The sequence below is a fragment of the Erithacus rubecula genome, assembly GCF_903797595.1.
Source record: "Erithacus rubecula genome assembly, chromosome: 9".
Classification (NCBI taxonomy): Eukaryota; Metazoa; Chordata; class Aves; order Passeriformes; family Muscicapidae; genus Erithacus; species Erithacus rubecula.
In genome coordinates this window covers 4,427,859-4,455,803 of record NC_136660.1, presented here as the reverse complement: position 1 = coordinate 4,455,803, position 27,945 = coordinate 4,427,859, and the positions used below count along the sequence as shown (strand labels likewise).

The 27,945-nt window shown below is 38.4% G+C and overlaps 1 protein-coding gene across 5 annotated transcripts in view; it reads right to left on the bottom strand.

Moving 5' to 3' along the window:
- CTNNA3 (catenin alpha 3) overlaps nt 1–27,945 on the bottom strand; it is a 374,030-nt gene that overhangs the window by 322,408 nt on the left and 23,677 nt on the right. For 4 of the 5 annotated variants that reach the window (XR_013775088.1, XM_079312299.1, XM_079312296.1 and 1 more), the window contains exon 5: nt 22,517–22,636. The exons of the other annotated variant lie outside the window; for it this stretch is intronic. Coding sequence is in view for 3 of the 4 variants with exons in the window: in XM_079312299.1 (XP_079168425.1) it covers nt 22,517–22,636 (120 nt within the window). In the remaining variant the exon portion in view is untranslated. The remainder of the gene's footprint in view (nt 1–22,516; nt 22,637–27,945) is intronic. 5 annotated transcript variants of the gene reach the window in all.

Sequence of the window (27,945 nt, the reverse complement as noted above, 5' to 3'; positions counted from 1 at the left end):
CCAGTTTGATCCAAACCCCAGCAGACAGAGCCTTCTCTGAGAGCATCAAATTCTGCATGAGTCCCATGGTTACATAGCTGCCCCTATTTTTGCATTTTTCATGCATATGATTTAACGTGCAGTCATTTAACAGTAAATAGGTTTTTCAGAGAAGGTCAAAGGTCCTAATGTTTATTAATCTCCCCAGTCTCCTCTCTTTGTAGGGGATAACCATGTAACTACATCATTTGGCACCTGTCCTAGGGTGACTTTATGATGCTTGTATCCCCAATTGTCTGTTCTGCTTATGCTGGATAGTGAGCTCTGTGCTCTTAGAACTACATCTGAGAACAAAAGGGGAAGAAGGAAAAGTGATGGAATGTCTGAGGCAGCTGTATTCAAAAACATCAAAACATGAACTTCTGCTCTTGCCTTCTCTCATGGTCTGTGTTGTCTGTAGCACAGACAACAAAAAAGAGCTCTCCTTTAATTAATTTTTTAACTAATTGAAACAGAAAAGTTCCCTGAACTAAGACTTTTCTTCTTTTTGAAACTGATCAGGCTGCTCTAGACCAAAAACCCAAAATAGCATCAAAAGCTCACTCCTGTGGCCCACTGGGGCTCAGGACACCACATTAACCAGCATAGGAAGGACTGATAAAAAAACCAAATGAACCAAACCCCATGAAAAAAAACTCTCTCTCTCCATTTGCCATCTCTTCAAACCAGTGAAAAATTCTGTTGTTTAATATTATTCATTTTCCTGCTTGTAAATTCTTTACTTGTTAAATGAACAGGTTTTGTCCACTTTCTTAAAAAAAAAAAAAAAAAATTACCTCCTGAACTAGTTGGGGGAGGGTCCCCTTGAATTTGCTTTCTAAAAAAAACCACTACAAAAATTTCCTCCCAAAATTTGCCATAAAGCAAAACAATTACAGCATCATACTGAGCTCTCTCTTCACTGATTATAGAATTTTTGCAAGGATATGCCACTCCCTTCCTTTTTCATCATCACATGAGCACCAAAAGGATTAGAATCAGTTCTAAAAAGACTAAATATGGTTACAGCTTTTTCATCACAGATGCCTGCCCCCATCCCACACTGTTATTCCAAACAGGTTTAGCTTTATTCATGAGTACTAAGCCCTACTTCAATTCCTGAGTAAACTCCTATGAAGCTCTGAAGTACTTTTGTAAGCAAGAACACTTCCAATTTCTTCTTCAAAATTGTTGTCACAAGCCAGTGCATCTTTCAAACCATTAAACCAATTAGTGCTAGCACTGACCAGAATCCGTGTTCCTAGATCTAGGATCTTATTTCAACCTGACCCGAGCTGCCACGTCTATTTTAAATGAAAAAGATCCCTTCCAACCCAAACTATTCTGTGATTCAAAGATTCTGTGATCATTAGCTGAGGCCTTACCCCTGGAGAAATGCTGCAAAAACAATGAAGAGAATTGATACAGATTTAGAAATATACTTACATCAAATGTCACTAAAAGAATGCTGCTCCGATTCTCACTATAAACTACTTTCCTAAATAAAACACTTTGAGTACAACAGTAAAGAGGAAGTATCATTACCTAAACTCTTCTATTACATCTAGAGAAAACTAAGCTTTCTGCCCTCTTGTCTTCGATGGATATCACAACAAAAGAAGACAATTAAGGCTTCAAGGAGAGGCACGTTCACCCTACAGAGAGCACAGTGGAGCTGCAGCAAAATTCTGTCCAATTCCTTCAGCAGTGACAGATCAGACAAACATCATGTAGTTACTGGGATGGCTGAGATATCTCTGCCTGAAGCACAGACCCAGAAAGCTTCAATTGCTGCAGGGAAGCACAAGATCTGGATGTCTCAAGGTCACACAGAAGCAGTGGCTCTGAAATTTGTTCCAGTGGTACTAATTTATCAAGGCCCTGGAGGGCTACTAACCAAAATCACAGTATATTTCATATATATTCTCTTCTGGTTACTGCTTCAAAATCTGAATCAAAAACTCCAAGAGAACAAGAACAGCTTAATGTGTATGGTAAGAGACAATGACCATTTAGACTAGGAATCATAAATTACTGTAATTAGAGAAGTTACCAAACACATCCAGTTTTACCTGAGTAAAACTGAACAAGTAAAGGAAATATTTATTCATAAGTTTCAAACATACCTGGAGATAAAATCTCTGGATTACATCTCATGTGCTGTTCCAAAAGCTTTGGGTTAAAACACCTGAAGGAATCTTTATCTGATTTGTTGATTAAAATTGACAGAGCAGAGCTGCATTATTTTCACCTGATTGTTTATTCTTTAATTGGGATTGATGAAGTAGAATCTGCAACAGTTTGTCTTGTTCTCCTATGTCTGCTGTTACCTATTTTCAGACATGAAGGGACTCTAGATAGGCAGCACACAATCTTCTGCAGGAAGATGATTCAGTAATTCCCTTTGATTTTTATGTGAGTACTCATTTTGTCTCCACACCACTCCCGGGAGAAAGTGGCAGATGGAAAACGTCACAACTACTCAGTGCTGTCTTATCTCCTGATCAGAGTGAAAAGTGACTCTGGTGTGAGAAGCATTAACAGTTATCTTAGTAGGTCAGGATCAGGCAGCAGTGATGAGTAGTGTGTGATGGAGTATTAAAGAGAATTGCTACAATATTTGCAGTTTTGGATGGCCAGAAATACTCAAGAAACAGAAGAAGTAGGATGTAATGGAAAAAAATTCTGTCTCAACTGATGGCTTCTCCATAGTGCTAGTTCCAAGCTGGCACAGCTACATGGCAATGGACTTGCACAGTAATATCTTCTCAGTGCCACTCGGTGCTAAAGCTGAAACTTGAATGGTGTTCTTTTGTCTAAACCAGACATGGTTAGACAATGCTTGGATTTTATTCTACAGAAGGAAACAATCCCTTATATCCAAAATATAAATTCAGTTCACAAGTCTCACTGTCAGTCAAAACTTACTGCATTTTTCTGCAGCTTTAACATTGCTAATAAAGTTTCTGCTGATTTCACTAACAAGCCAGAAACCAAAGAACCATGTAAAATCAAAGCTTTTGATTTTACAGCCTGCAGGCTGTTTTAAATTTGCATTTATTTGAAACATCCAGATTTCTTGTTGTAATTTTTCAGTAATTGCAAGTAGGGCAGCACATCAAAAATGGGTGGAGCAGCAGGACGTGTCGATGTCAGTGCCCAGCACCGCTGCCCTGCCCGAGAAAGGGCTGCCCAACAGGCCTCCAGGGACGAAAAACCATCTTACTGCAAACTTGCACAGCAAAGCATTGCAGTCAGCACCGCGGACAGCTCCTTAGAACACAGCTCTCCCCATGCAGATGGCGCTCAGCACTACGTTTTAAAAGCCACTTAAAGCCACCTTCCACAGCACAGCTGTAACTTCTGTAAGTATATTTTTACCAAATGTTCTTCCTTTACCACTAATTTTTTGCTCATTACTTCATCACCCTTTCAGTTCTGTGGAAAGGGGGAGAAGAAGAGTTTTTTGTTCTTTCTGCACTCCTGCTCTCTGCTCCTTAGTTTTGTACAGACATGGTCTACAACAGCAAAGCTGGGAAGGAATTTAGGAATCGACTGGAATACCTGTCTGTTTGTGGTTTAAAAGGTACCCAGATGATAGGCTCCTTCAGGACTCCAGCAGTTTCAAAAAACAAACATTAACAAGAGTCTCCACATTTCTGGGTCGTAAAGATAAATAATGAGCTCTTTTTTAGCTTTGGGGAAGTTTACTTAAAAAGGAAACTGTATCTGCCTGTCTGCAGCAGCTGTTGTGAGAAAAACACCAGCATTACATGAATCAGTCAAGAGGGAAAACTGGAGCAGGCAATTCTTTATAAAAGTTACCTTAAAATTATGCCTGAATGTGGATGTTATAGTTCCTTAAGAATTGGTTAAAATCATATCAGAAAGAGTAATACAGACTTGTAAGGTAGGTACTGTCTGCCATTTTAAAAAGAAACTTTAATCCTAAAAGCACCAAAGCACATATCAAGACTCTATACTGAGTGTCAGACATACTCAAAGCTAACTTCTAACTATCTCACAGAGTAGATTAAATTTCTGCCTTCCCCATAACTTTATGAATAAAGGGACTAGACAGTGGTTTTTTCCACATTCAAAAATAAGTTCACCTTTTAGAACAGGTCATCCATGAAAAATTTCAGCCTTAAGGATGAATATTTTGAGAGCTCTGAGCATATAAAATAGAATGCCAAAAGAAAAATAGTGTTTCCACTCAAACCACGGCCTGGCATTCTGAACCAGCAAGCTTTGAAGGAGAAATGTCTTCTACTGCTACTGCAATTTTCTTTTTCCTAGCTAAAAATAGTGACTGAAAATAAATTCTCTTGAAAAGGCACTCATTTTGAAAAATACAATATTTTTGTTTAAATTATTGTATCAAGGACATATTAATTCCCCTCTTATAGATAAGTGCATGCAATAAGGCAAAAAAAAGTATATACAGTTATTACTGAATTTACAGAACTAATATTAACAGCCTGTAGGTAGCTGTTTTCCCCATAGAGAATAATAATGAGTTACATCCTTGTCTGCTTTGCACTTTCTTTTAACAACTCCCAGCAAAGACCAGGAAATCTTTCCCTCACACTTTCCAATCAAAAGATTATAACCTGAAAGTTCATTTTGTATGAGGAAATAAACTGAAAAAATGAGAGTATAATTTTATTTATCTATTTAGTTAGACCCTTTTTATACCATTTCAGGATTACTATCTCCCATTCCAAGGTTGCAATTAAATGAACCAAAATCTTCCAACCAAGACTAATTAAAGCTGTAGTTTCTCAACTACAAAATCAGTATACACAGTAACCTATGTATATTTTCCTTCCATATGTTTTCAGTGTCACTGCTGGTGGTAAATAAAACATAAGCACAAAATATACATCAAAAGCAAAAACTCTTTCCGCTAAGACCCTTTCAGGAATGATCTGCAGGAAGACAAGATCAAAAAAGAAGGTGAAATATATTTCATTTCAATGTGCATTTTAAATAAACCATTTGCTCATTGTTAGCACTGACAAGTGCTAACCCACTTGGTCCTTGTAAAAAAGAACACGTAATTAAATGGATGGATTTTATCAAACACAGGCTCTTGTATCTTCAAAAACAGTTTCAGACACAAGCCAGACTGCAGCTGAGTGCAGCCCCTGCTGCAGCCACCAGACCCTGGCTGGAGGAAACACCCCTATTTCTAAAAATCACCTTTCCCTGAGAACTCTTCTTGCAAGAAGAGTTCTGCCCAAGACAGCATTCCGTTTCAGAGCTGGACTCGTTGCCAATCACCAGAATTGCACCTTCTGGATTTCCTCTGAACCCAATCAATGCTGTCCCCAAAGGCTTTCAGAGCCCTTTGCAGCAGAGAGGAAGGTAAAGAGAAAGAACCAACACTTCTGTGTGAGTTGTTCTCAAAATATTCATGGTCCAGGTCCAGCTACCAAAACAAAACCAATCTGATTCTTGAGATACAAGTTTGGAGGGTTTTGGTTTTTCTGCTCACTGAACTCATTATTCATTGGCTTTATAATGACATGTAATTCCTACAGATTAAAACTGGTCTGTTGTACTGTTGTGTAGTTTATTAGTGTGAACATCTAAAGGACCAAGTTCCAACCAAATGCCAGTTCTAAGGCAGGAGATTATTTTGGTGAATTTTCTACTTCTGCAGTAAGAATATTCAATGCAGAAGCCAGAGACAAATGTATACTTGTACTGTTCCACTGTTACTAAATCACTTTTCAGAGAATCACACTGTATGATTTAGCTCCTTTCCAGAGTAGCTTTGACAGCTCAGATCAAAATGGCATCCTGTGATAAAATCCCACAAATGCACTAAAGAACAACATCAGGTACTTGTCACAGTTTATGAACTTCAAAAACAAAACTCCAAACAAAAACCATGCACAAAACCTACAAGCACTACACACTCTGAAGTAGTGCTACAATAATTTCCTCTAACAATAAAAATGCTACCAATATCACTGCATTTCTATCACTCGCAATCTTACATCCTTTCATTTGTTAGAAGTATGTCTAGCAAATCTGTAACCAAGTGTCAACCCAGGGCTTTGTTTGTCTAAATACACAAGTGCACTATATTTCCCTGTTTCCTACAATGGAAGATTATGATAGTTTAAAAGAATTTTCTCAGTTGTCACTCTGCCCATGCATGTGTATGATAGTAGTAATTTCCTACTAAACTTACTCATCTTACAGGAGCTCTTTAGGACCATATAATGGGAATACTTGGGTCTCTGGAGGCAGGGTCACTGGAAGGACTTTGCAGCCAGGTTCAACTGTCAAGTGACAGGTACATGGGGATAAGAGGCAGACTTTTGTTTATTTGTCACTTGCTGGACATTAACAGAGGAGGAAAATGCTTTGAGCACAGCACATACAAGGCAGGAGAGGAAAGAATATTGTCTGTGTCATTATTCCTTGTTGCCAGACGTATGATGGAAAAAGAAATATCATTTTGCAATGCATTTCAAAAATCTCTTTCATGTCCTATCTCCTAAAAATAACTCTGAAATTTTTGTTTTCTTCCATTGTTAACCTTTACATAAAGAACTAGGATGCTTTAAACAAAGACTGTTGAAAATGAAGGTCCAAAATGCTTTGACTTGTATTCTAATAAAACAGGTCTAGAATCTCAAGCTGTGTTGTGAACCTGACTTCCACAAATTAATGCCTTTGGAAGGGTTAGTAAGACATGTTTTCATCTTACAGACTAATTATCCTTTCTGATCAGTCAACATGGTTGTTAGCATTTACTTTTTATTACTGTGATTTTATTATTTTTCATGCATTTAAGTACCACAATCTGTTCCCCTTTGTTTCATAGCAGGTGTATCAAGACAGATCATGAATTGACCCAGAGAATCTCTAAGTCTGTGTAAGTCTATATCTGCTTCCAGTACATAAAATAAAAAATATCAAGAGCATTTAAGATCACAGCATCCCTGGGAATGTCAGGAAGGACTTAGTAAGGAATCTTGCTTTGAACAGCTGACTGTGGTCTTGTTCAGTAAGTGACTGACCTGTGCTGAACCGAACTTTCAAACTTGCTGCAGTTGATTAACATTACCTTGACAACAAGCATCAAAATGCAGCAATTTTATCTGGTCAAAACTCTTCCCTGTTCCCCCCCTGCTCCCCTTTTCTAAAAGATTTCTCACATGCAAACTGTTAACAAAATTTAAATAATGTTGTGCAAGTTACTTTCAGTGGAAACACACTTAAAAACAAATTTATTTTCCAGATTTTTTTTGAGGTAAAAAAGTCATAAACTTCTAGAGAGCTCCTGTATTACTCCAGGCATGTGAGCCTACTTACACATTTAAACAGCTTTACTGGATTATGGCCATGGAGAGTGATGCTTTAAGTCTCTGTACACAGAAGTCTCATTTGACTCAACAGGGTATTTATCCACTAAAAAACTGCAGAACCAAAGCCATATGGCCTTTTGGCTTGGATTACAGCATCATAAGAATATTGTCTTTTCACTCTCCTAAGGGTGAATTAACATAGTCATGGAATATGACCCTAAGGAAATATTTGTGCCCAAAAGCACGAGCTGACTTTAAAAGCACAAAGCCTGTTCTTTCAAAAGTGTTCCTGAAGTAAAGCACTGGACTTCAGTCCAGTAGTAAAAACTGCTAAGAATGGTTAAATAATTTACAGTATCAATATATAATGTACTTATATGGGTTTGCTTTGTGATTACAGAATCATAGAATGTTCCATGTTGGAAGGGACCCACAAGGACCATCCAACTTCAACTCAATACCAACAAATCTGGACAAGGACATAAAGAGAACCTCTTGCTTCAAGTAACCAGTGTAGGGGTCAGCTGTTCCACAATGCTGAGGTGTTTAACATGGGACCTCATTAAGACTGCTTGTGTGACTAATGCTTTAATTAACAAAATATTAACAGCCCACAGGCTTCACAGACAGAGAGGAGTGGAACTAATAGTTCATATTCCTAAGCTGGCGATCTTACATCTGTCATAAATAAGTCCAAATCATTTATATTCCCACAAATACTCAACCTGATAAAAGCCCCACAACTCAGTGCTAGACCAGCCTTCCCCAGTGCCCTGTACCTCAGTGCTAATATGACTGCCCTGCTACAACAGTGTAGCTCTCCCACTTTTCATCACTGAATTTCTTAGAATGAAGATGAATGTTGACTTGTGTAAACCTCCTGCTGCTCTGTACACCTGCAGACTGCCTTGTGCAGCTCCCCTATTGCCCAGAGCATCTGCTCATATTTTACCTTCAAAATGTACTGCTTCTTCACATTTTGATTTCTCCTACAACTCCTTAATAAAATCTTTGTAGAGTCAAATGATGAAAAATTGTAAGTGCAGCAAACTGCTTTTTTTCAATGGCAGATTTTGTAGTACCTGAAATACTGCTCCACTTCATCCCCTTGGAACACTGGGGTTTTGTTTATTAATACTGTCTAATGCAATTAGGGGCCACTGAAACAACTTATTTCCCAGATGGAGAGGACATAAACTGAAAATACAGAATACTTACTATCTAAGATTGATTCTGCCACTATCTTCTAATTCCTTTCTGAATTTCTTACAACAGCACCATCCATATAATTAAATTCCCAAGAACATATAAACCATTAAAATATGATTACAAGAATTTGTAACCTGCTAAATAGTCACAGTAAATTCTGTTGAGTTTTACCAGTATTGCAAAAAAATAGAAGTCATAAAAAGGTCACTTGAACCAAGTTTATCCTATTGAAATTATTCCATACAAAAAATTAGTCTCTTCCAGATAAAAATGTGTCAGTAACAGCACTCTATCTTCAATAAAGCTGACATCTGGCTTAGGGGTTTGCTATGAAAATTAATTATTTTCTAACCATTCACAGTGAAGAAAGACCCTAATCTTAAGGGACAAGACCTACAGACAAAGAGCTAAAATATTGTGTGCCACAAGGCAAATAGATGAATCATTAAAATTAATCATGACTATGCACATTATCTGACAAGAAGTTAACACATGCTTTTGTAGGGTTGGGAAGGGGATGTGTGTGATGGTTTTCAACAGTGATACCCAATATATCCAAAGAGCTTTCAAATCCCAGGCTCTGCAGGAAATTTCACCAGGTGTACTGTTCCCTGTTGTACTTCCAGCCCTTACACTTCAGCAACATTACACCAGCCAACTGAGGCTGCTGAAATGAAACAGCCAGCATAGTTGGCTAACTCACATGATGGCAAAAGGGGGGTGACAATTTTACCATAAGGAGAACTGATAAAGATAGGGGATTGCTTCCATAGGCTACCTGATCCAAAGTGTGAGAACTCTGCTCATAGAAGGAGAGCAGTGCTAGACTAGAATCCTCAGATTAGGAGTCTTAACCTGGTCCAGTTATATAGTTACACATCCTTTTTTTCATATTTTGCATTTGAAGAGACCTTTCCACGGAATCAAAATTATTCAATCCCACAAAAACAAACCCAACAGAAAAACAGAAAAGGTACACATTTCTTTGCATTGTCTCTCTCTTTAAATTCAAAATTAACAGCATGTGTATATCAGACAGCATCTGTCTCTCACTAAAAGAAGTAATTGTAAAGATGCACTCAACAACATCATTTCACTAAGCCACTGCCCAGTTTAAGGAGTACAAAGCTTACAGAAAAAAACCAGGTGTAATGACTACTAGAACTGCCCCAAAATCCTATCCATAAACCACATCCAAAATTTGTGATTTCTTCTTTAGAAACTGTAGTAAAATAAGAACAGTGAATGATTCTCTGTAGCACGGAGATTATTGCCATTCATTCTTCTGTTACAGTGCAGCAGCTGCATTTGTCTGTTTCTGTCATGACAGAATTGCACTGAATGGACATGATAGGAAAATACAATTTTACATTCTCTATTACAAAAATAACTTTTCCACTGTGCCACATAGAAATTCACATCAATGTCTAAATGAATTACAACATACAGGTAAAACCTGTCAATTAAAAAACTTCTCCAAGTGTCTACCCACCATCTTCAGGAAGATTTAATAGTAGAGGTGGCAGAAATTCTGTCTTATGACAACTCCATTACTTCCACAAGGTATTTATTAGTGCAGTGTGAATAGATCTACAACTGCACAGCTATGAGTTCTACAGTTCTTTCAAACTATGCTAATCTACTCTATACTCAAAAAACCTATAGATTAGACATACTGGAAAGTAATGCATCTTTCAAGACAATTGCAAAACAATTGTGAAATAGGATTAAAGCCTTTTCCACTCAAAACAACCACATGCTGGACTGACAACTGACTCTACCAAACAACTGAATTTTAGATCATTTGGTCTGCCACTGGTGCATGTTACAAAAAGAAAGTAGTTACATGCAGGAGAAAGTTTCCTCAGGTGTAAAAAAGAAACAAAAAGCAGTTTTATGGCACTGCCTTTAACAAGCCCTGAACCATGAACACATAGAACAGGATTTATGAAGTCTATGCACTGTACTTTATTTAAAAGCATCTTGCACAGAAGAGATGTGCAATGAGACAGTCGAGGTCTGCACAGCACTGCATGGCAACAGAACAAGACACAACAGGCATAAAATGAAAAGGAAAGCTACAGGTCAGATAAAAGCAAAATCTTTTTCCCTGGAAGACACTCCAACAGTGGAGCAGGCAGCCCTGAGGGGCTGAACAGTCTGATGCTCAGAAAATTTCAAGGCATGCCTGGAAAAAGCCCTGGGTAACCTCATCTAACCCCTGAGCTGATCCAAGCTGAGCAGGAGGTTGTACCAGGACCCTCACGAGGTCTCTTCCAAATTAAATTATTCCGTAATTCTCTAATTACAATGAAAAAGCAAAGGAACTGATACTCATAAATACATCATTGTGACATTTTTGTGAGATATAAAATAATATTGCAGCAAAATTATTATGCAAGGCTATAAAGTCTTTATATGAAGGTCCATAAACTATTCTTATAGTATGCATAAACACAGTAAAATTTATGTACATGGTAAAAAGTCTCATTTCAAACTTTTATAAGATTTAACTAGTTTCATTTTATTAGCATTACTTTTTTCCAAGAAAGAGGATTAGATATCACAATTAAGTACATCTTGCTAAGAAGCAACTATACATTTTATTATTGAAGTGATGGACATGCTTCAGCTTTTAACTTTGATTTTCTAACCAAATAAATTTTGTATATGCCAGAGCATTTTACAGAAGAATTCCCACGAGTGCTAGCACTGCCTCTACAGAACTCACATTCCCAATCTAAAAGGCATCTCTAAGTCAAACTACTTTCTGTGACTAGGAGTATTTTTCATTTTGCTCCCTATGTCCATCATTCTAATTGAACCACCAGAACAGCAAACGTGCTGCAATGATCTGAAACCTTGTTTAATTTAGGGCTAATCTCAATTCACCTAGACCCACCAGAGGAGGGGTGTTTTGGTGGGTGATTTTTGTGGTTTGGATTTTTTGTTTGGATTCTGATTTTGTTCTATTAAATGGTATGAGATGTGCCTTAAGTGTTTTTATACCTGACCATGTAGCACATGGGCCAGTTCCATCCCCAAGGCAGCTTTTTGAGAGCACACAGTCATGTTCACACATGCCTTTCCTACCTCTGTCTAATCTGTATCAGAAAAGACTGGGAACAACAAGATCTTGGCAGAGCACTTCAATTTCACAGGGCACATGCACAGTGCAATATCCATAAAGGAAAATAATAATAATAATAATAATAATAATAATAATAATAATAATAATAATAATAATAATAATAATAATAATAATAATAACCTCTATGGATCAGCCTAATGGATATCTAGTAAAGCATCCTTGAAGGATGGAACATTTCCTCTAGGCTCAACAAGAAAGACCAACATTTTAACAGGGCCTGTTGCAATAAGATAATGAAAGAAAACCAGTGAAGAGCTACTGAGCTACTAGAGGCAGTGAATGAAGGATATAGAGAGAATTTATTTAATTTACTTAGAATTATCTTAAAATACTTCCTTTCTGCATCTTCTTTGGAGGACTCCAATATTGTTCATAGCTTTTTTTACATTATCACTGTCTATATTTTATTTTCAGAATTGTTTTCTTCTCTCTCTCCCTTGGTAACTGCTTTAATTTTGTAACTGTGTCAGAAGCATCTGTCATTTCTCCTCTAAACTATTAAAGAGACTTAGGATGGCAGCACACTGCCTTTCTAGACTATCCTTACTACTGACAATAAGAGATGGAAAAAGATTAGGCAAGATTCATGCAGCATGCAGGCACAGGTACACACACTTCTTTAAATTCATCTTCATTTGTTCTAACCTTTTCAAGATTCTTAACAGCTTCTCAGCTAGCTCTTTGCAATTCTAATGAACCGTTTTCCAAAGCAAATAAAAACTTTCCCATTTCATTTTCACTAAGTCAAGAAAGTGACCAAGGCCAGGATCAAGAGCTCTTTAGCATGCCTTCAATTATTGTTCTCACTAACTCCTTTCCCTGAGCACCCAGGTTCAGCTCTCTTCACAGCACAGCAGGGTGTACACCCACCACCCACCCTTCCATGGAGAAATGCAGTTCACTCCTCCCACAGACACTCCCTCTGAGTTCACAGGGAGATGCTCAAGTGGAGAAGGACACTTGGCTATCATTTTACTTGCATTTAAAAAATATAATCTAGCTGTAAAATTGGGGGGGGGGGGGCAGGAAATAGATAAGTAATATTGCTCTTTATATTGTTTCTGTACCTATCCTCTCTAATTATGTAGCAATAAAATATCATCAGCATCTCTAACATTTTAGTCTGCAATCAAATTTTAGTTACAGGGCATTTAGCTCTCCATTTAGTTTCAGATCTTTGACATACAAAGAACGTCTCTAAGAATGCTGACTTTTAGTGAAAATGTCACTTTTGCAATTAATAATCAGTAAGAAACTTTATGTTAAAGTTGCATAATCTTTTCAAATCCTGAAATAAGTTATTGACCTCTACTAACTTAGCAGAAGAGGCAAAATGTTGCAATATTCTCTTAAGATAATCTAAAAGACTCTGCACTTCAGATACATTTTCTGCAGGAGCTGCTCAGACACCTCCTTCCCAGCTCCCAGACACAAAAGAGGGAATCATCACTGGGACATCATAGCCTCCAGTTCTCTTTGCCCAAAAAGATATGTAACTGCACTCTTGGATTGTGTGGTCTCTTAACCTTTTCCACCTTAGTGAATCCAGTGCTGAATTTTGCAACTGCAGATAACCCAAGCTGATAAATGCACTTTTTTTTTTTTTCAACCGTTTGTGACCTAGCTAAAATAAACTACATAAAATTGTTCTATGGTACAGTTTGTGCTTCTCTCTCCCACAAATCAAAAAGGATCATCTTTCCTCCAGTTCTACCCAACCAAGTTACAGCTAAAATCAATATAATTGTTGTTTCATACATAAATCTTGACTGAATAAGATTTTATTACTTGCTATCACTTGTTCTTATAAAGTTAGATCCATGGTGACATTAATGCAGGAAAAAATCCTCTTACTCAAGGAAATGAATGAATTCAAATTGGACATAGGAAAGCTTTCACTGTCCCACCACCAGCAGAATTTATTGATGTGAGCTACAAAAGCACTGTTAAAAGTGTCAAAATCTTACCTACAAACTAATTTTTGTTCCATAATGACCACCTCTAAAGGCCCAACTTCACTAAATCACCTGAAGGCAAACTTCAAGATAGATCAGCTGAGTAATAGCCACTGATAGCTGAAAAGTAACCAGCTGTAGCACTCTCAAACCATGAAGAACTTAATATACAGACTCTTGTTCCAAAAAAGGCTAGACAGCAAATAAAGGAAAATATTAGAGCCTGATGAGCCCCATTAAGCAAGGTCAAGGTCTGACTGCTCTCCCAAGTCCCTGATGAGAAAGAGAGCCAGTGCTGACAGGCCTATGTATCACAGATAATCAGCTGCATTTTGGCTGGGCTGTGACAATGGCCTGGAGTTCAAGAGGGATGGAAAGGAAAAAGTCAAGGTCAGGAAGGCCAGAATTGGGCTGGGGCAGTGCTGTCTGTCATGACCCATGCCCTGCCCTCCCTGCTGCATGCACGATGTCCCTGTGACCTGTCTGCTTACACATGCACAGGCTCCAACTCTTACTGGTGACCCTTCAGAACCTAGGTGAACACCTCCCCAAGAGCATGGTGTGTTAGTGCATGGACAGGCAGGAAAACAGAAGACAGCATCTGTGTGGGTGGGACTGTTAGGTGTGCTTGAATCCAATGTGATAAGCACCTTTCTGAGAGCAACATGAATGAGTCAATACCTTCAAAATGCACCAACAGAAATGAGGTGTGGGTGACAGATGACAAAGGCTTGGTGGAAGGAGGAGACCAAGTAAACAAAAAGTGATGCAGAGCGACTGGATAAGAAATTTAAGTGCTAAATGACTAGAGTGAGTTTTCGAGGGAAACTGCACATGGGATTATGCAAATGCAAAATACAGAATGCAACTTGATGCAGAACATGCAGGACAAGGGCAGGGATGTGCACACGAGAAACATTACAAAAAGAAGGACTAGGTGGCCAATTTGGCAAGGTCACACAGACTACAAAGTAGGAATATTGTCTTGGACTTGACACAAGACTAATAAATAATTTGTCACTGTGTCTAACAGTGATTTCTGTCTTTAGGGTTTTTTTCAGCCCTGTGTAGCATTGTTCCAGCTTAGCCAGAACAGCTGGAATCCAAAGGCTGAATGATTACCAAGGATCAGAACCCTCATAAGCAGAGCTAATAAGTTCTTCCCTCAAAACAAGGTTGTGAGCCAGGAAAAAGCTAAGAAGCTCCCCTAGTACAAATTCTTAACTGGTTACAGAACCTAAGTTTCACAGAAGACACAAAGATCCCCACCTCTACCTCCTAACCTGCTACCAAATGAGAAAAAAAGCCCCTACATCCTGCACAAAATGCAAGTTGTTTATTTGAAAAACAAAGCACTGAAGAATGGCCAAGTGCTGTGGCCACAGTAGCTGCATCACAAGCTCAGCTTTCAGATAAAAACAGCAAGACACAATTGCTCCTGGCAGAGGCTGCTTTGGCTGCTGCCTGCTACGAGTTCCTGGTGCAAACACAGAAGGAACAGTGCTCCTGCAGGATTTGCCCATCATTCCCAAGCATTATGTTCTCAAACCATTTTCCATTCACAGCCCAGTCACTTTGCAAGGCTTTGCATTTTATCTGATTTTTGCGAAGCGCCAAAGCAGAGAAACATTTCATGTGAGAATTTATTTTTCTGTGAGAAGCTGGTGTATGTCTGTCAGGCTGGGATCAATACAATATAACATTCCCCTCAGATAACTCTCTCACAAACTACCATTACTGTCATTTTCACCAGGACATGACATCATTCATTAGCCACTCTTTAGTAATCAGAGCTCTGCATTCCAAACTATTATTGCACTTCTAACTTGTATCCTTTCAGCATCTAAATAGCAGTTTTTCTCATACTAAGAAAAAAAAAAGGCACCCAAAAAACCCAATATCCAAACAAAAAAAACCTCCCACCACCAACAAATCAGAAGCTCAGACTATATGCTACATACTGCCTCTGAGCCTGTAAACATGTCACTTGTCCTCAGACTGAACTTTTTACCTAGTCTGACATAAATCTGTCATAGCCCAACAAAAGGAACTTCAAATATCCACAAAACATAGTGGCAAGTCCTTATACACCTATAAATCTTAAACTCTTGGACTGAAGCATTTAGTGATATCCTCCAGTAGATTTGGTACTAAGAGGCTTGCTCAAGGTCACACAAGATAACTGGGAGAAAGCAAATTTGAAAATGTTTACAAGACGTTTATATATGTATCTCCCACTTCTCTTTTTATCCTTTATGATTCAGTAAAGAATTTTTTTATAGTCACCACTCCCTACTGCTCCAAGCCATTTAATTAAAAAAAAAACCAAAAGAAAAGAATGTCACATCAAAATACATACATCATTTTTATAGTGTTGAACAAAGGAAGCATCCTCTCTAAATCTTGCTTTTCCTGTAGAATATGGAGATACGTTACTTCCCAGAAAATTAGGGAATGTATTTTCTCCTTCAATTATGGCTAAGAACAGTGTATCACTTTACTAGGTGATGATTTCAACCCATAAAAACATACAAAGCTGTAGATCTAGGAGAGGGACAAAGAACTCAGCAGAGTCTTTGAAAATAATGTCCTTTAATTATTTCCAGTCAGCACTTAGACCTTGTCTAAGCATAAATATTGCTTCTCACACACAGCTATGAAAGCATTACATTTTATAACATTGATAAGGTTTGATCCTAACCAAGGAGGAGGAGCTATGTGAAATTCTGAAAACTCAGCAGTTGAATGCTGGCTCTCTTGCAGAGGCATGACAAAAACCTGCCCAATAAACAGCAAAGTGCTTCATGTGGAGTGGGCTGGATGAAGCCACTCAGGGATGACAGAGAGTCCAGGGGCTGATGACAAAGGTACTGAACACTCCTTGCTGCCAGTGATCCAGTGAGAGAATGGAGATCTGCATGACAGCAGCAGGCAGAAAGGAAGCAAACCTGACTGTCCTTTCTCAAAGGCAGAAACCAAGCAATTAGTTCAGTCAGCTACACTTAGATTCCTGAGGAAAAACAACTACAGCAAATAATGAAAGGCACTATTTTCTTCATCTAGAAAGAAATCCAAGAATGGGTAATAGCCACCATAGGTTTGTCCAGATCAAATCTTGCCAAATTAGTCTGGGTTTGTAGTCGTAGGATTAGTAGCAAATATCTCGTTACTAGATTCTCACAGTGTCACAGGACTTTTACACAAATAAATGGAAAAAATGGATTAAATTTCTCTGGAATCAGTGGAGATTTCTTTACAGTTCCCAATGATTCTCTGCAACTACAGAAATGCATTTAATCATTTTCTACAGGGGCCTGTTTTGGTTGCCTCACTATGGAGCATAACTTGGATAAGAGAAGAGAGCAAGGGATTTCCTGAGAGGGAGGGAAGACAAGGAGCCATTAGTGCACTGTAAGGCAGGATTTGAAATCACAGCAAAGTTCATAAATAGGATACATTAGGGATGAGCACAAGTCATCCCATGTAGGCAGGAACAGTAAGCTGCACAATCTATGATTTGAAACAACCAAATAGGCAAGGAAATTTCACAGGGAAGTGAAAAGGCTTCCCTCACTCCTGCTGTATAAAACTGCAGTTTTGTTTTTTCCCTTGAGACTCTGCTGTCTAAGAGAATACTGCAATTGTCATAAATCAGTTATCACTACTTCATTAAGAACCATTCTCCTTGGATTCTGACCCCATTCACAATCCCTAAATTCTGCTTTTATCCCACCTTACCATAAACATATCACCTGAAGTATCATTCTATTTCATTAGGAGGAACAAAATAAATTGGTTTCCAATCTACTGAAAGAATATAACTCTAATCTTAGCCACTACTTACCACTGAGATAAAGCACCCAACACATCAAATTTCATATAGGAGACATACATGGTGCCATAGCAAATGTTCACGTATGAAATCTGTGGTGTTTCCAAGGCCCCTATTGAATGCACTGAAAATTCTCTACAGCTTTTAAAGTCATGCCCTTTTAACATTCCTTAGTTGTCTCTGTAATTTAATTACTAGCTGAAGACCTCATTTCCTTCCCACTGTAACACTCAATTTTGCATTGTTTGTTTGTTGTTAAATTACCTGGGGATGTCTTGGTTGAATGTAAAGCATCATCCATCCTTGACTCCCAAGACATTTCAGCTACATTTATCACAGACAAGACTAGACTGCAATCTTTTATCCAAACTGAAGACATCTTGGGCACAGCCAAAACAGTTTCATAATTCAGTTTCATAGAAACAGCAACATTCTGAGCCTTGGAAAGATAAGGGGAGGCATGACTTTTTTCCTCAGAGGTTTAGCATCCATGCAAAGACAGAAAAATTGGAGATTGGAGATATAAATTGAAATCATTCAAGCCTGGAACTGACAGACACAAATCCAACTGAATAAGGGAGCTGGTAAAACTGTGGTGCAGGCTGGGGCAATGTTGGTAGGGGAAAGTCCTCTCCCTACCACTCTGAATGCACATAAAAATCAGGAGCACAGGGGGAGCAGAGAAAAGGAAAACCTCTTCAGCCATTAAGCAAGCCACAGAGATACACAGGACAGACAGAAGCAAGGACCAAATGACAGAATTATAATCATGGAATTACTAAAACAAGTCAGGTGGTTGAGAACAGAATTGTCCCAATTTTTCGCTCTCTTACCTACCAAGACTAATTTGTTGTTTGCTTTTTTAAAAAATGAATGCATTAATCAACTACTTTAATTACTGAACAACATGATAGATGTTGTTCCTATGTCAAGGGGAGATAAGCAGCTAGAATACTGGAAATATAACCTATAGTCTCATTTCATAATCAATACTGTGTGACTACATATTAAAGGAGAAAACAAAAAAAAATCCAATAGGAATCAATCCCTTTATGTCCTTAAAATTACTTTGGAGTAAAGTACAAGGCTTCTTTGAAAATTCTTAAACAAGATCTAAACACATCCAACCCTAAAATCTAAAAGATTAGAGTGGTAGAAGGAAAATACAGAAGTGAACAAATTCACCCATTTATTAATCCAGGGTGGCAATTCAAAGACATAATTCTGCCTTTACCATCCAACAAACAACCAAATGTACTGTTTTTCTTAAGTCTGGAGGAAAAATAAAAAGTGAATTCACATTCAAATTCATTAAATAGAACAAGTCATAATAAGATCCATAATTCCTGCCCTTTAATCTGCATCTCAGTTATTTCACAACTTTCAAAAGGCATGGATAATGGACAGAAAGGTTAAGCAGTGATTAATGGACTGTACCTCTTAACTAAGCCCTCTCAGTAGTTAAGCGTCAAAAATGTTCATTTGTTTTCTGGTTTGAATTTGTCTGACTTCCATCCATTGGCTCTTCTCATATTTCTGTGTACTAGAATATAGATTTAGTAAAGTACCTCTATTTCTGGCATTTCTTAAGCCATAACCTTTTCCAGGTAACCTAAGGAACTCAGTCATGCAGCTTTCTATCATCATGCTTGTTTTCTTGACAACAAATAATTCACCCTGACCTCCCTTCAATTTTCAGCATACTTTTAAAGGGTTTGCCCCAAAATAAACTTGCCAGTTGATAAGTGATAATCTCTTTTGAAAATTTGTCTCCAGCTGCTGGAGTGGAGCACTTCAGAGAATAAATCTCATACTGTGCTGGTTTTGGCTGGGGTATAGCTAATTTTCTTCACACCAGTCTGGGCTGTGCTTTGGGTTTGTGCTGGAAGCAGTGCTGGTAGCACAGGGATGTTTTGGTCATGGCTAGGGCTCCTCTGGCCCTCACCCAACCCCTCAGAGAGGGGCTGGGAGGGGACACAGCCAGGACAGCTGAGCCCAGTGACCCAGGGGATGTCCCAGAGCATGTGGGGCCAGGCCCAGCACAGACCTGGGCAGGAGAAGGAAAAACATTCAGGTTGATGGAGTTTGTCTTCCCAAGTCACCATCACACGTGATGGGGCCTTGCTCTCCTGGGGATGGATGAGCCTGCCCAGCCATGGGAAGTGGGGAATCAATTCCTTGTTCTCCTTTCTTTGTATGCACTGCTTTTGCTTTATCTGTTAAAATTACTTTATCAACCCACAGGTTCTCACTCTTCTGAATCTCTCCTCCCAAAATGAACAATTGAAGGCAAAGTATAAAAGTGCAATTCATCCATTTTAACAAAAATAAATGTCATTTGACCAGAGAAGCAAGTCTTCATTCAGAATCAGAACTTCTAAAATGCAAGTTTGACCTGTAGGAGTATGAAGCCAGCTGCAGTACCGATAATAAGGGACAGAATGTGTGGAACAGAATGAAACAGGGAATGGCTCTGCTCCATCATCTGGAAGCACTGTTTCCCATGAGTGAAGAATATTACTGTGTGCCTCATAAACATCTTTGATACAGCCCTTAACTCCTTCAGTTTCCAACACAACTTTTTAAAACACTTCTAAATATAACACACATCAGAAAGAAATCCTAAAAAGATTTTTTTAAATGCATTAACCAAAATTATTTCCCATAGATTGAGTCCTTTAGCACACAATTTCCTTGAGGGCATACAATCAACATCAAACAAGCAAACCTTAAATCAGAATACTGCTTTTGTGTGTGTGCACATACTAAAATCCTGCTGCCAACTATGAGAGGACCACATTGATGGAGGCTTCTAGTCAAAAACTGAGTGTCTTTGGATTACAGCCAGCCCTGCTACAGGCATCCTAAAGGCAATCTTAGCACTAAGACCAGCAGCAACACTGGCAATTTTTCAGTTTGACAGGTGCTAAATACCACTGAACTTCATTATAAGTCCATTTTTATTGCAGCTATTGCCCAGCACTCCTCAAATGACCTTACAGTAAGATAATTCTAATAAACACCCTTAAACCAGAGCCATTCCAGGTGAATCATATATGGACAACTTCCCTTCAATAGCAACAAAGACCCATGTAAGAGAAAAGGAAGCATGCACCCACCAGAGCATCCCAAGAGCAGAGCTGGCATCTATAACTGAGCCCCATCTTATCCCCACATGCTTTAGCAGCTGTCCTCTCATTTCCCCTGAAAACATTCATATTGCAAAGGTGTTAATATTTAGATTGATACAAACCAAAGTAAGCTTTACTTAGCTTTCATTGAAAACTTTCCACAAAGTCACAGAGCAAGAGAACAAGTTTTAGTAGTCATTGTGGCATGTTACTTTTTTTTTTTTTTTTTTTGTCAAATTTCAGAGATGTGACAGTATAAGGAAATTAAAAGGTTGTTTGAATTTAAAAGAACTGCCAGACTATCTCCTGGACAAGAAAGAAAATCTACATTTCTGAGACACAAGTATCTCCTAGTACATTTCAAAATGGCAGCCTGGCTATAAACAGATATTGTCAACCCAAAGGAATTTCTCTAGTGTATGCAGCTCAACCATCACCCCAAATGAGTCTGCCAGTTGTATACTGCTACCACTCATGGAAGTTTGGTCAATATCTATTAATCAGAGTTGATGCGGGACATTTTGAAAATCCTTTAAAAAGCACAGTTTTGATTTCTCATCTGTCCTGCAAACTTTCCCACTGAAGAAGTACATTGCACTATATTGCACTTCACAGCTCATGTCTGAAGAAAAGGTGCAGAAGCAAATAACGGTATTTCTTTCAAAACCAACATTCACTGCTTTCAGCATATAAACCACTTACTTTACCACCAATGGATTCAAACTCAGATCATATACAAAGATTTGTCTCCAAACAGATGCAGTTACTCAGCATTTTACCAGAGGGATTACAAATATACCCTTAACCTAACACAAGTGCATATAAATTGTTATCAATTGAACATGCACACTTCACAAACATGTCCCAAACTGACAACAGCTTCAGTCCCAAACCAGTTCAGTGATTTTTGTACAGCAATCAAACCAATTGTCAATCTTTTCACAAAAAGATTCATTTTAAAGTAGGACAAAATTCGAAGCATCTTCTACATTAAATACATACACGCAATTTCAAATCCCTCACTGCAGTTTCTCCATTGCTCTACTGAAATGTAAACCTCTGTATCAACAACAGCTAAAAACTCCTCACCATAACCACATAACTGCTGCTCAGATAAACAATGCAAATTAACTAAGACACAGGTAATCTAATCAATTATCTGATGTAAATAGCTGCAAGTGATCTGCTCCAAGCACATGAACTGTTTGACAACACTGCCACCAAGTGATGGAATTCAGGAAAATACAAACCACAACGACCCCCATATAGAAATGTTACAGCTTTTACCATCATGTTCTGCAAGAGATAAAGTCTTATTTTATCATGAAGAGAAAAAAATTAGAGAGTACCCATAATGAGAGCTGATATTTTTCACATAAGCTATGTATAATGACAGAATATCCAACATTAAACACATGTTAACAATTCAACTTGACCTTGTTCTTGCAAACACAAGCCAAAGAGCGTGTGCACTTCAAAGTTTGATGCATACTAACCTCAAATTCATTTCTGAAGGAGAAAAAACTAGTGCTATGCATGCACAGGAAGTATTGGATTCCATTAACTTATGCTAATTTTTCAAGTAAAAGATTGCAAATAGTACTTCAATACACTTCCTTTTAGAAAATTACATACTAATGCAACTTTTAATGTCTGCTAAGTCTCACTCACCTATTTTGCTCATGCTCCTTTCTGCTGAGAAACCAAAACCCAGGCAGTCATCATCACATGCACTAGACCTGGCCCCCCTCCTGCTGCTTTACCTGGCACTGCACAGAGCACAAAACCCAACTGACAGCACAGTAACTCCATCCAACACAGCAGTTTCACCACCCACCCTGGTGATGCCCAGCATTCTGTATTCTTACCATGTATTCTTACCATGGTCTTACCTGCTGACGTTTGTATGCCAAGTAATCAAGATTTTCCAGATCTTTTTGAAACTTTTGGTAGGTTTTCTGTAGATCAGATTTACTGGATACGTTTCTTAAGGATTCAAATGTTCTTTGAAACTGTGAGGGGGGGAAAAAAACCAAACTAAATCAAACCAACAAAAAATTATAATTCATACAGTTGCTGTGTCTCACTCTGTATTACTATTATTTTCTACTAAATGCTAAGACTATTGATCTTTGTCACCTCTACCTTCCACATATTCCTACAGTTTTGTTTTGAAACCAAGCACAGAATTCAAAGCACTGTACATACGCTCTCCTCAGTTAAATGAAGTCCTCTAATTTCATGGGTCAGACAAAACATAAGAAATCAATTTCTAAAGGTGAGTTCTTTTTCTATGCCAAGTTCCAGGAAATAATATATTCACATAGATTTAAATCCTTTCTTTTCAACTAAGAAAAGTGTATGCAACTTTACACAGGCCATGAACTCATTCTATCAAGCATAACAGTAGAATTTAAAAATCACAGGGTGCTTCTTATCAAGTTAATTTACTTAAGAGTAATTTAAGACCAGATAATCACCTTGGGCAATGTGCTCACATTCTGCATGAAAACTATGACAACTCCAATTATACTTCATTGTAGACCTTACTTTTCAATTTAAAACTTCTTTCATGCATACACTATTATTAAAAATAAGAGTGGTATTTTTTCAGAGATGCACAAGGCCAGCCCAGCTGCAGGAACTGTAACAGAAAGGTTAAGAATTGTGTCAAAGGTGAATTGGAAGTCCAGTTTCCAATTGCTACCTTCAGGAAATCATGAGCCTTCTCTGACTTGCTGTTTGCCCAGCTGTAAAAACTCTTCTTCCCTTCATGAGCATGTGGCTGCTGCAAAGTGCAGGTAGCTCAGTCATATTTTGTTATCACTGTGATTACCATCAGAAGCAAATCTATAAACATGTATTTACACCGATATAATCAAGAACTGCATGCTTGTAAATCCTTCCAAAATATTCACTTAGCCTACTGCAGTTTCAGGGCCTGTAAGTGAAGCTCACCTGTGGAACCAGTGCCCAGGGAATGAGGCAATGGACTGCTTTCCAGTCACTTCTGGGAAACCATGCGCTTCTGTAGTACCTACAGCCCACATTCCTCTTTACCTTTGCTTAAACTATAGCCACTGAATTGGAATCATGAACTACAGGAGTAGAAGGAAAAAAGGAGAAAAGGAAAAAAAAAAAACCAAAGGCAAACCTCCACTCATCTTGTGTCCCTCTTCAAGAAGCTGAGAACATGACTGACAGCCAATGCTGATCCAGGACCTGGAATGCTGCAGATGCCCTCATTCCTGAGCATGTGACTGAGCTCAAGCCCAAGCTGCACCTGACACTGAACAGCCCCCAGGCACTTCTCCTTGGGATAATAGGCAGCTGCAGTGGATTTCCACTGACAATTTACTACAACTTCAGGAATCTTCAGGCAAGTTAGCACGTCTTGTTTGCCACTCTGCAGCCTTTATTTCAGTCTCGCTGCTCTCATAATCAAAAGGCAAGTAAAGACAGGGATTTTATCTATCTGTAATTTGTCTTACTCCTACCTCATTCAGCACTACTACAGGTTAACTGGAGACTTTCTAGTTGCATTTAAAGTGTTTGTGAACAAAAAATAAAATAAAACTTTCTCACTCAAAGTATATGTTCCTGAATTCTGTACTGACACAGCTGACAAAACACACATGCCAGAACAAAACTGCAATATGCTCTATTCTTCTCTGTTTGACTTCATTATCTTCTAATTTTTGTATGATTTGTTGTTTTCAGATTTTATCTCTGCTCCAGAGCTGATCTGAAAGCTTTGCATTTGCACTGTTTGCTTTCATCAATACCCACTCCTGGCTAATAACCCCTTAGCTGGAAGCAACTTAATTGCAACATTTGCAAACAAGACCTGAGTTCAGTTTAAAGTGACCAAAAGCACTCCATAGTCCTTGGTTGTTTTCAAGTGTGTAAGAAACTGCTCATAATGTCTCTGGCAAGTTCATCATGCACCTTCTGCTTCAAACCATGACATATTTCTCCAGAACTAAGCCCAAAGCTCTTGCACCCTGTTGTGGGATTGAATAATGCAGGGATAAGGTCTCCAATGATTCCTGAACTCACTAAATAAGCATAAGGTACAGTCTTTTCTTGAGGCTTTTTATTTAATTTTTTTTTTTAGATAATGATCAAAATGTTTGACTACAATAGAGTTGTAGGATCATCATCATCCTTTTAAGGATGTACTTAACCCCACAGCTTCAGTTCTTCATTAGCAGAAGCTCTGCTAGCAATTTCACTCAGTTCCTCATGTCCTGCAGCAACCTAAACATCAATAATGCATTTGGCTCTCTGGAAAGAGATATATGAAGCAGCATGAGAGCATGAGCAAATACAAACCAAATGCATAAGGGCAACATGCTTCAATAAAATTGATGGGTAACTGCCAGAACATCCACATCTGTCTTTAGATGCAAGAGAGAAACACTTTTTAAAAATTCAACTCAAAAGTAAGTAAAAAACAAACCAAGCCATTTTAAGAAAACAAAGATATGCACTTTCCACTGTCATCAGCAGGAAATCAGAAAACAGTGTCTTGAATGTACAAAGCTTATCAGCACATGTGTTAAACTTAAAATTACATCTGGATCTTTCTGCATCATACTTTTATCAGTGTGAACCAGCATTTTGGGGTGAGCAGTAAGAAAAACCACTCTCATCTCTCCTGTCTAGAAGTGAAAACAAATATCAGAATTCCTGACTTGTTTTTCTCTTACCAATAGCCAAATATAAATAATCATAAGATACTCACAGCAGATTTCAGCCTGTCACATTTTCAAAGTTCTTTGAACAGTTTCTGGAAGCTGAGAAGTAGCATTCATTTACTAGTTTTAGTCTCAGTGGCACTACTAGGTAACTACCTGGATGGATTTTTCCTCTGTGATAAAATCATTCCTCTATGACTTCATCAGAGCTGCTTCTGTTTGTTAAGTTGCCACAGATAACTTCATAGCACAGATAGTGCATAGATAACTTTGTACCTTCAAGAGAAGGGCATGACTTTATAGTCACTAGTACCACAGCATTCCTTTGACAGGAAACCCCAAGCCCACCAAATGCAGAATCAGAGCCCAGCACCCTGGCCCTAAAACGCAGGGTGTGTAACACAGCAGCCCCAATGTCCTGAGCAGGCACCATCAGGACACAGCTGAATGAAGGCTCCGTGCTCATCTGACTGGAAACCAACACACAGTGCATGCTCCAGCTAAGTGAAGCATCTCCCTGTCCCATTTCAGGTATCACAAAGCAACAAATACCATCAGAACCCTGAAAGTGATGAGGATCACAAATATGGATGGGCCAGAAGTGTTACAACACAGCCTCCTCGGAAGTATGAATGTTCATGATTAATGTGAAGTGTTACAGCCTCCTCTTAGATACTGACCATGGTTTATCTAATTAGTAAGTATGACTGTAAACATCAGGACTGGAAGTCCTGTGGTCTCACATCTTAAACACTGCAATGTCAAAGATGAGAGGTTAGTTCTGACTCAAGTTCCTCCTGCAGCAAAGCAGATTAACAGCTGAGAATCCTCTGCTGTCTTTATGAGCTCCTGACATAGCATTTTCGAGGATTTACTCCACTATCCTTCTACCTACTTTCAGGAGCCTTGGAACTTCTGCTCTGCTGTCATACCTAACAAAAAGAGGCAATGAGATCAAAGAAAAGAGTCTGAGACAGAGTGGCTGCACATTTCAAAAGGAAATCATATTAAAATTTTGATACTGCTTAAGCCAAAATTTAATACTTTTCATCTTCAACACAAGCCATGAAAATTAATGGCTTACCAGCTAAATAGGAGGCCAGGACACAAATTTATGAGATTATAAACATGCAGTGCAAAGTGCTTCATTGCTTATAATTCAGAAATGTGGGAAGCAACATCACTAATCACAGAGTACAAAGCCTATTCCTGGTAACCACCTTACAATCTCCATATAAACAGGAACAGGGGCAGCAGAACCTGCTCCTGCCATTTGTGCATGATGCTACTGCACAGGCCACACACCTTTAATGGACTCACCTGGGAGTCCAGCTCTATGAAGATGATGTAATCAAAGGGCCTGCTGCACTGCCTTTACATAATAGTTTCCTTCTACACAGCTGGTTCAGATTTAGGGCCAGTGCTACAGAAAGCCACTCTGTTATTCATTCATTAGGAGAAATGGCTCTTTTTTGTTCATCTAGAGCTGCACAAGCCAAAGAGTATTTGTATTTCAGAGTATCAATATTATCATGTTCCACTGCATAGGGCAGTACAGTAGCACTGAACTATTTTTTTCCATTGGTAAAGTATTTCTCTTTATTTTCATATGGATTAATAGGAGTTGAATTAAGGGTTGGAAGCAAATTTTACTTCCATTTTGACATAAGGAAGCTGTCCATTGAAAAAAATAGCTTCTTGCTTTTTGTAAGGAACTGGTCCTTTAAAAGACTAAATTATACTAAGTGTACTATTTAAATTACCCAGAGATATGGTTGGATAAAAACCCATTCATGACCTCTCTTAAATTCCAGTTACTGAACACACATACTTATGAGGAAAAAGCAGCTCTTCTCATATTTTGCTGTAATGGAATGGGAAATGTGCCTCCTTTGGAGAGGTTTATAGAGAGCAACTCAACAGCTTTTCCCATTCAGAAAATATCAGATGATTTTGTTGTCATTTTAAGAAGGTCTGAAGACATACACTTTGATGATAAAGCAGATACTGTTTGTTTTGCATGCATTTCCTCATTTCTGCCTCTCAAAGCACAAATGAGTTATAAAATGAATTTCTCTAGATCTGTATGATCTCTGCATGCTTGAACTGTTGATCAGACAAGCCATTCTACATTACACCACCTTCGTTGCTACACTACCAATAAATAATGTGCCAGGGGAAGATAATTTCCCAAGATGATTTTCACAGCCTAGAATTTACCTTCCCATCTTAGCACTGTAGAGAAGGAAATTTCAGAACATCACTTCCATATTGTTCTCCTTTAAGTACAGCACTTCAGTGGTGTGTGCTGCTGTAGAGGCCAAACACAGGACCAGATTCTCCAAAGGGAAGCCCTTAGCAATGCTCTTTCCCTGACAGGTTCAAACTGCAGTGGAGCCCTGGTCACTGACTGGAGCAGGCAGGTATCTGCACAGTCCAAACAATTATTTAAACAGGACTCTGCTTATCTAATACCCACCTTCCAACTTCATCACCAGACACAATATGGATTTCTCACACTCAACTGGACTTCTGATGACGTCAAGCATTGTATTAACCTCTGCTACAAGTCATGTCTATGTTACAGATCTCTCCAAGCTTTGAGTTTACAACTTAACATT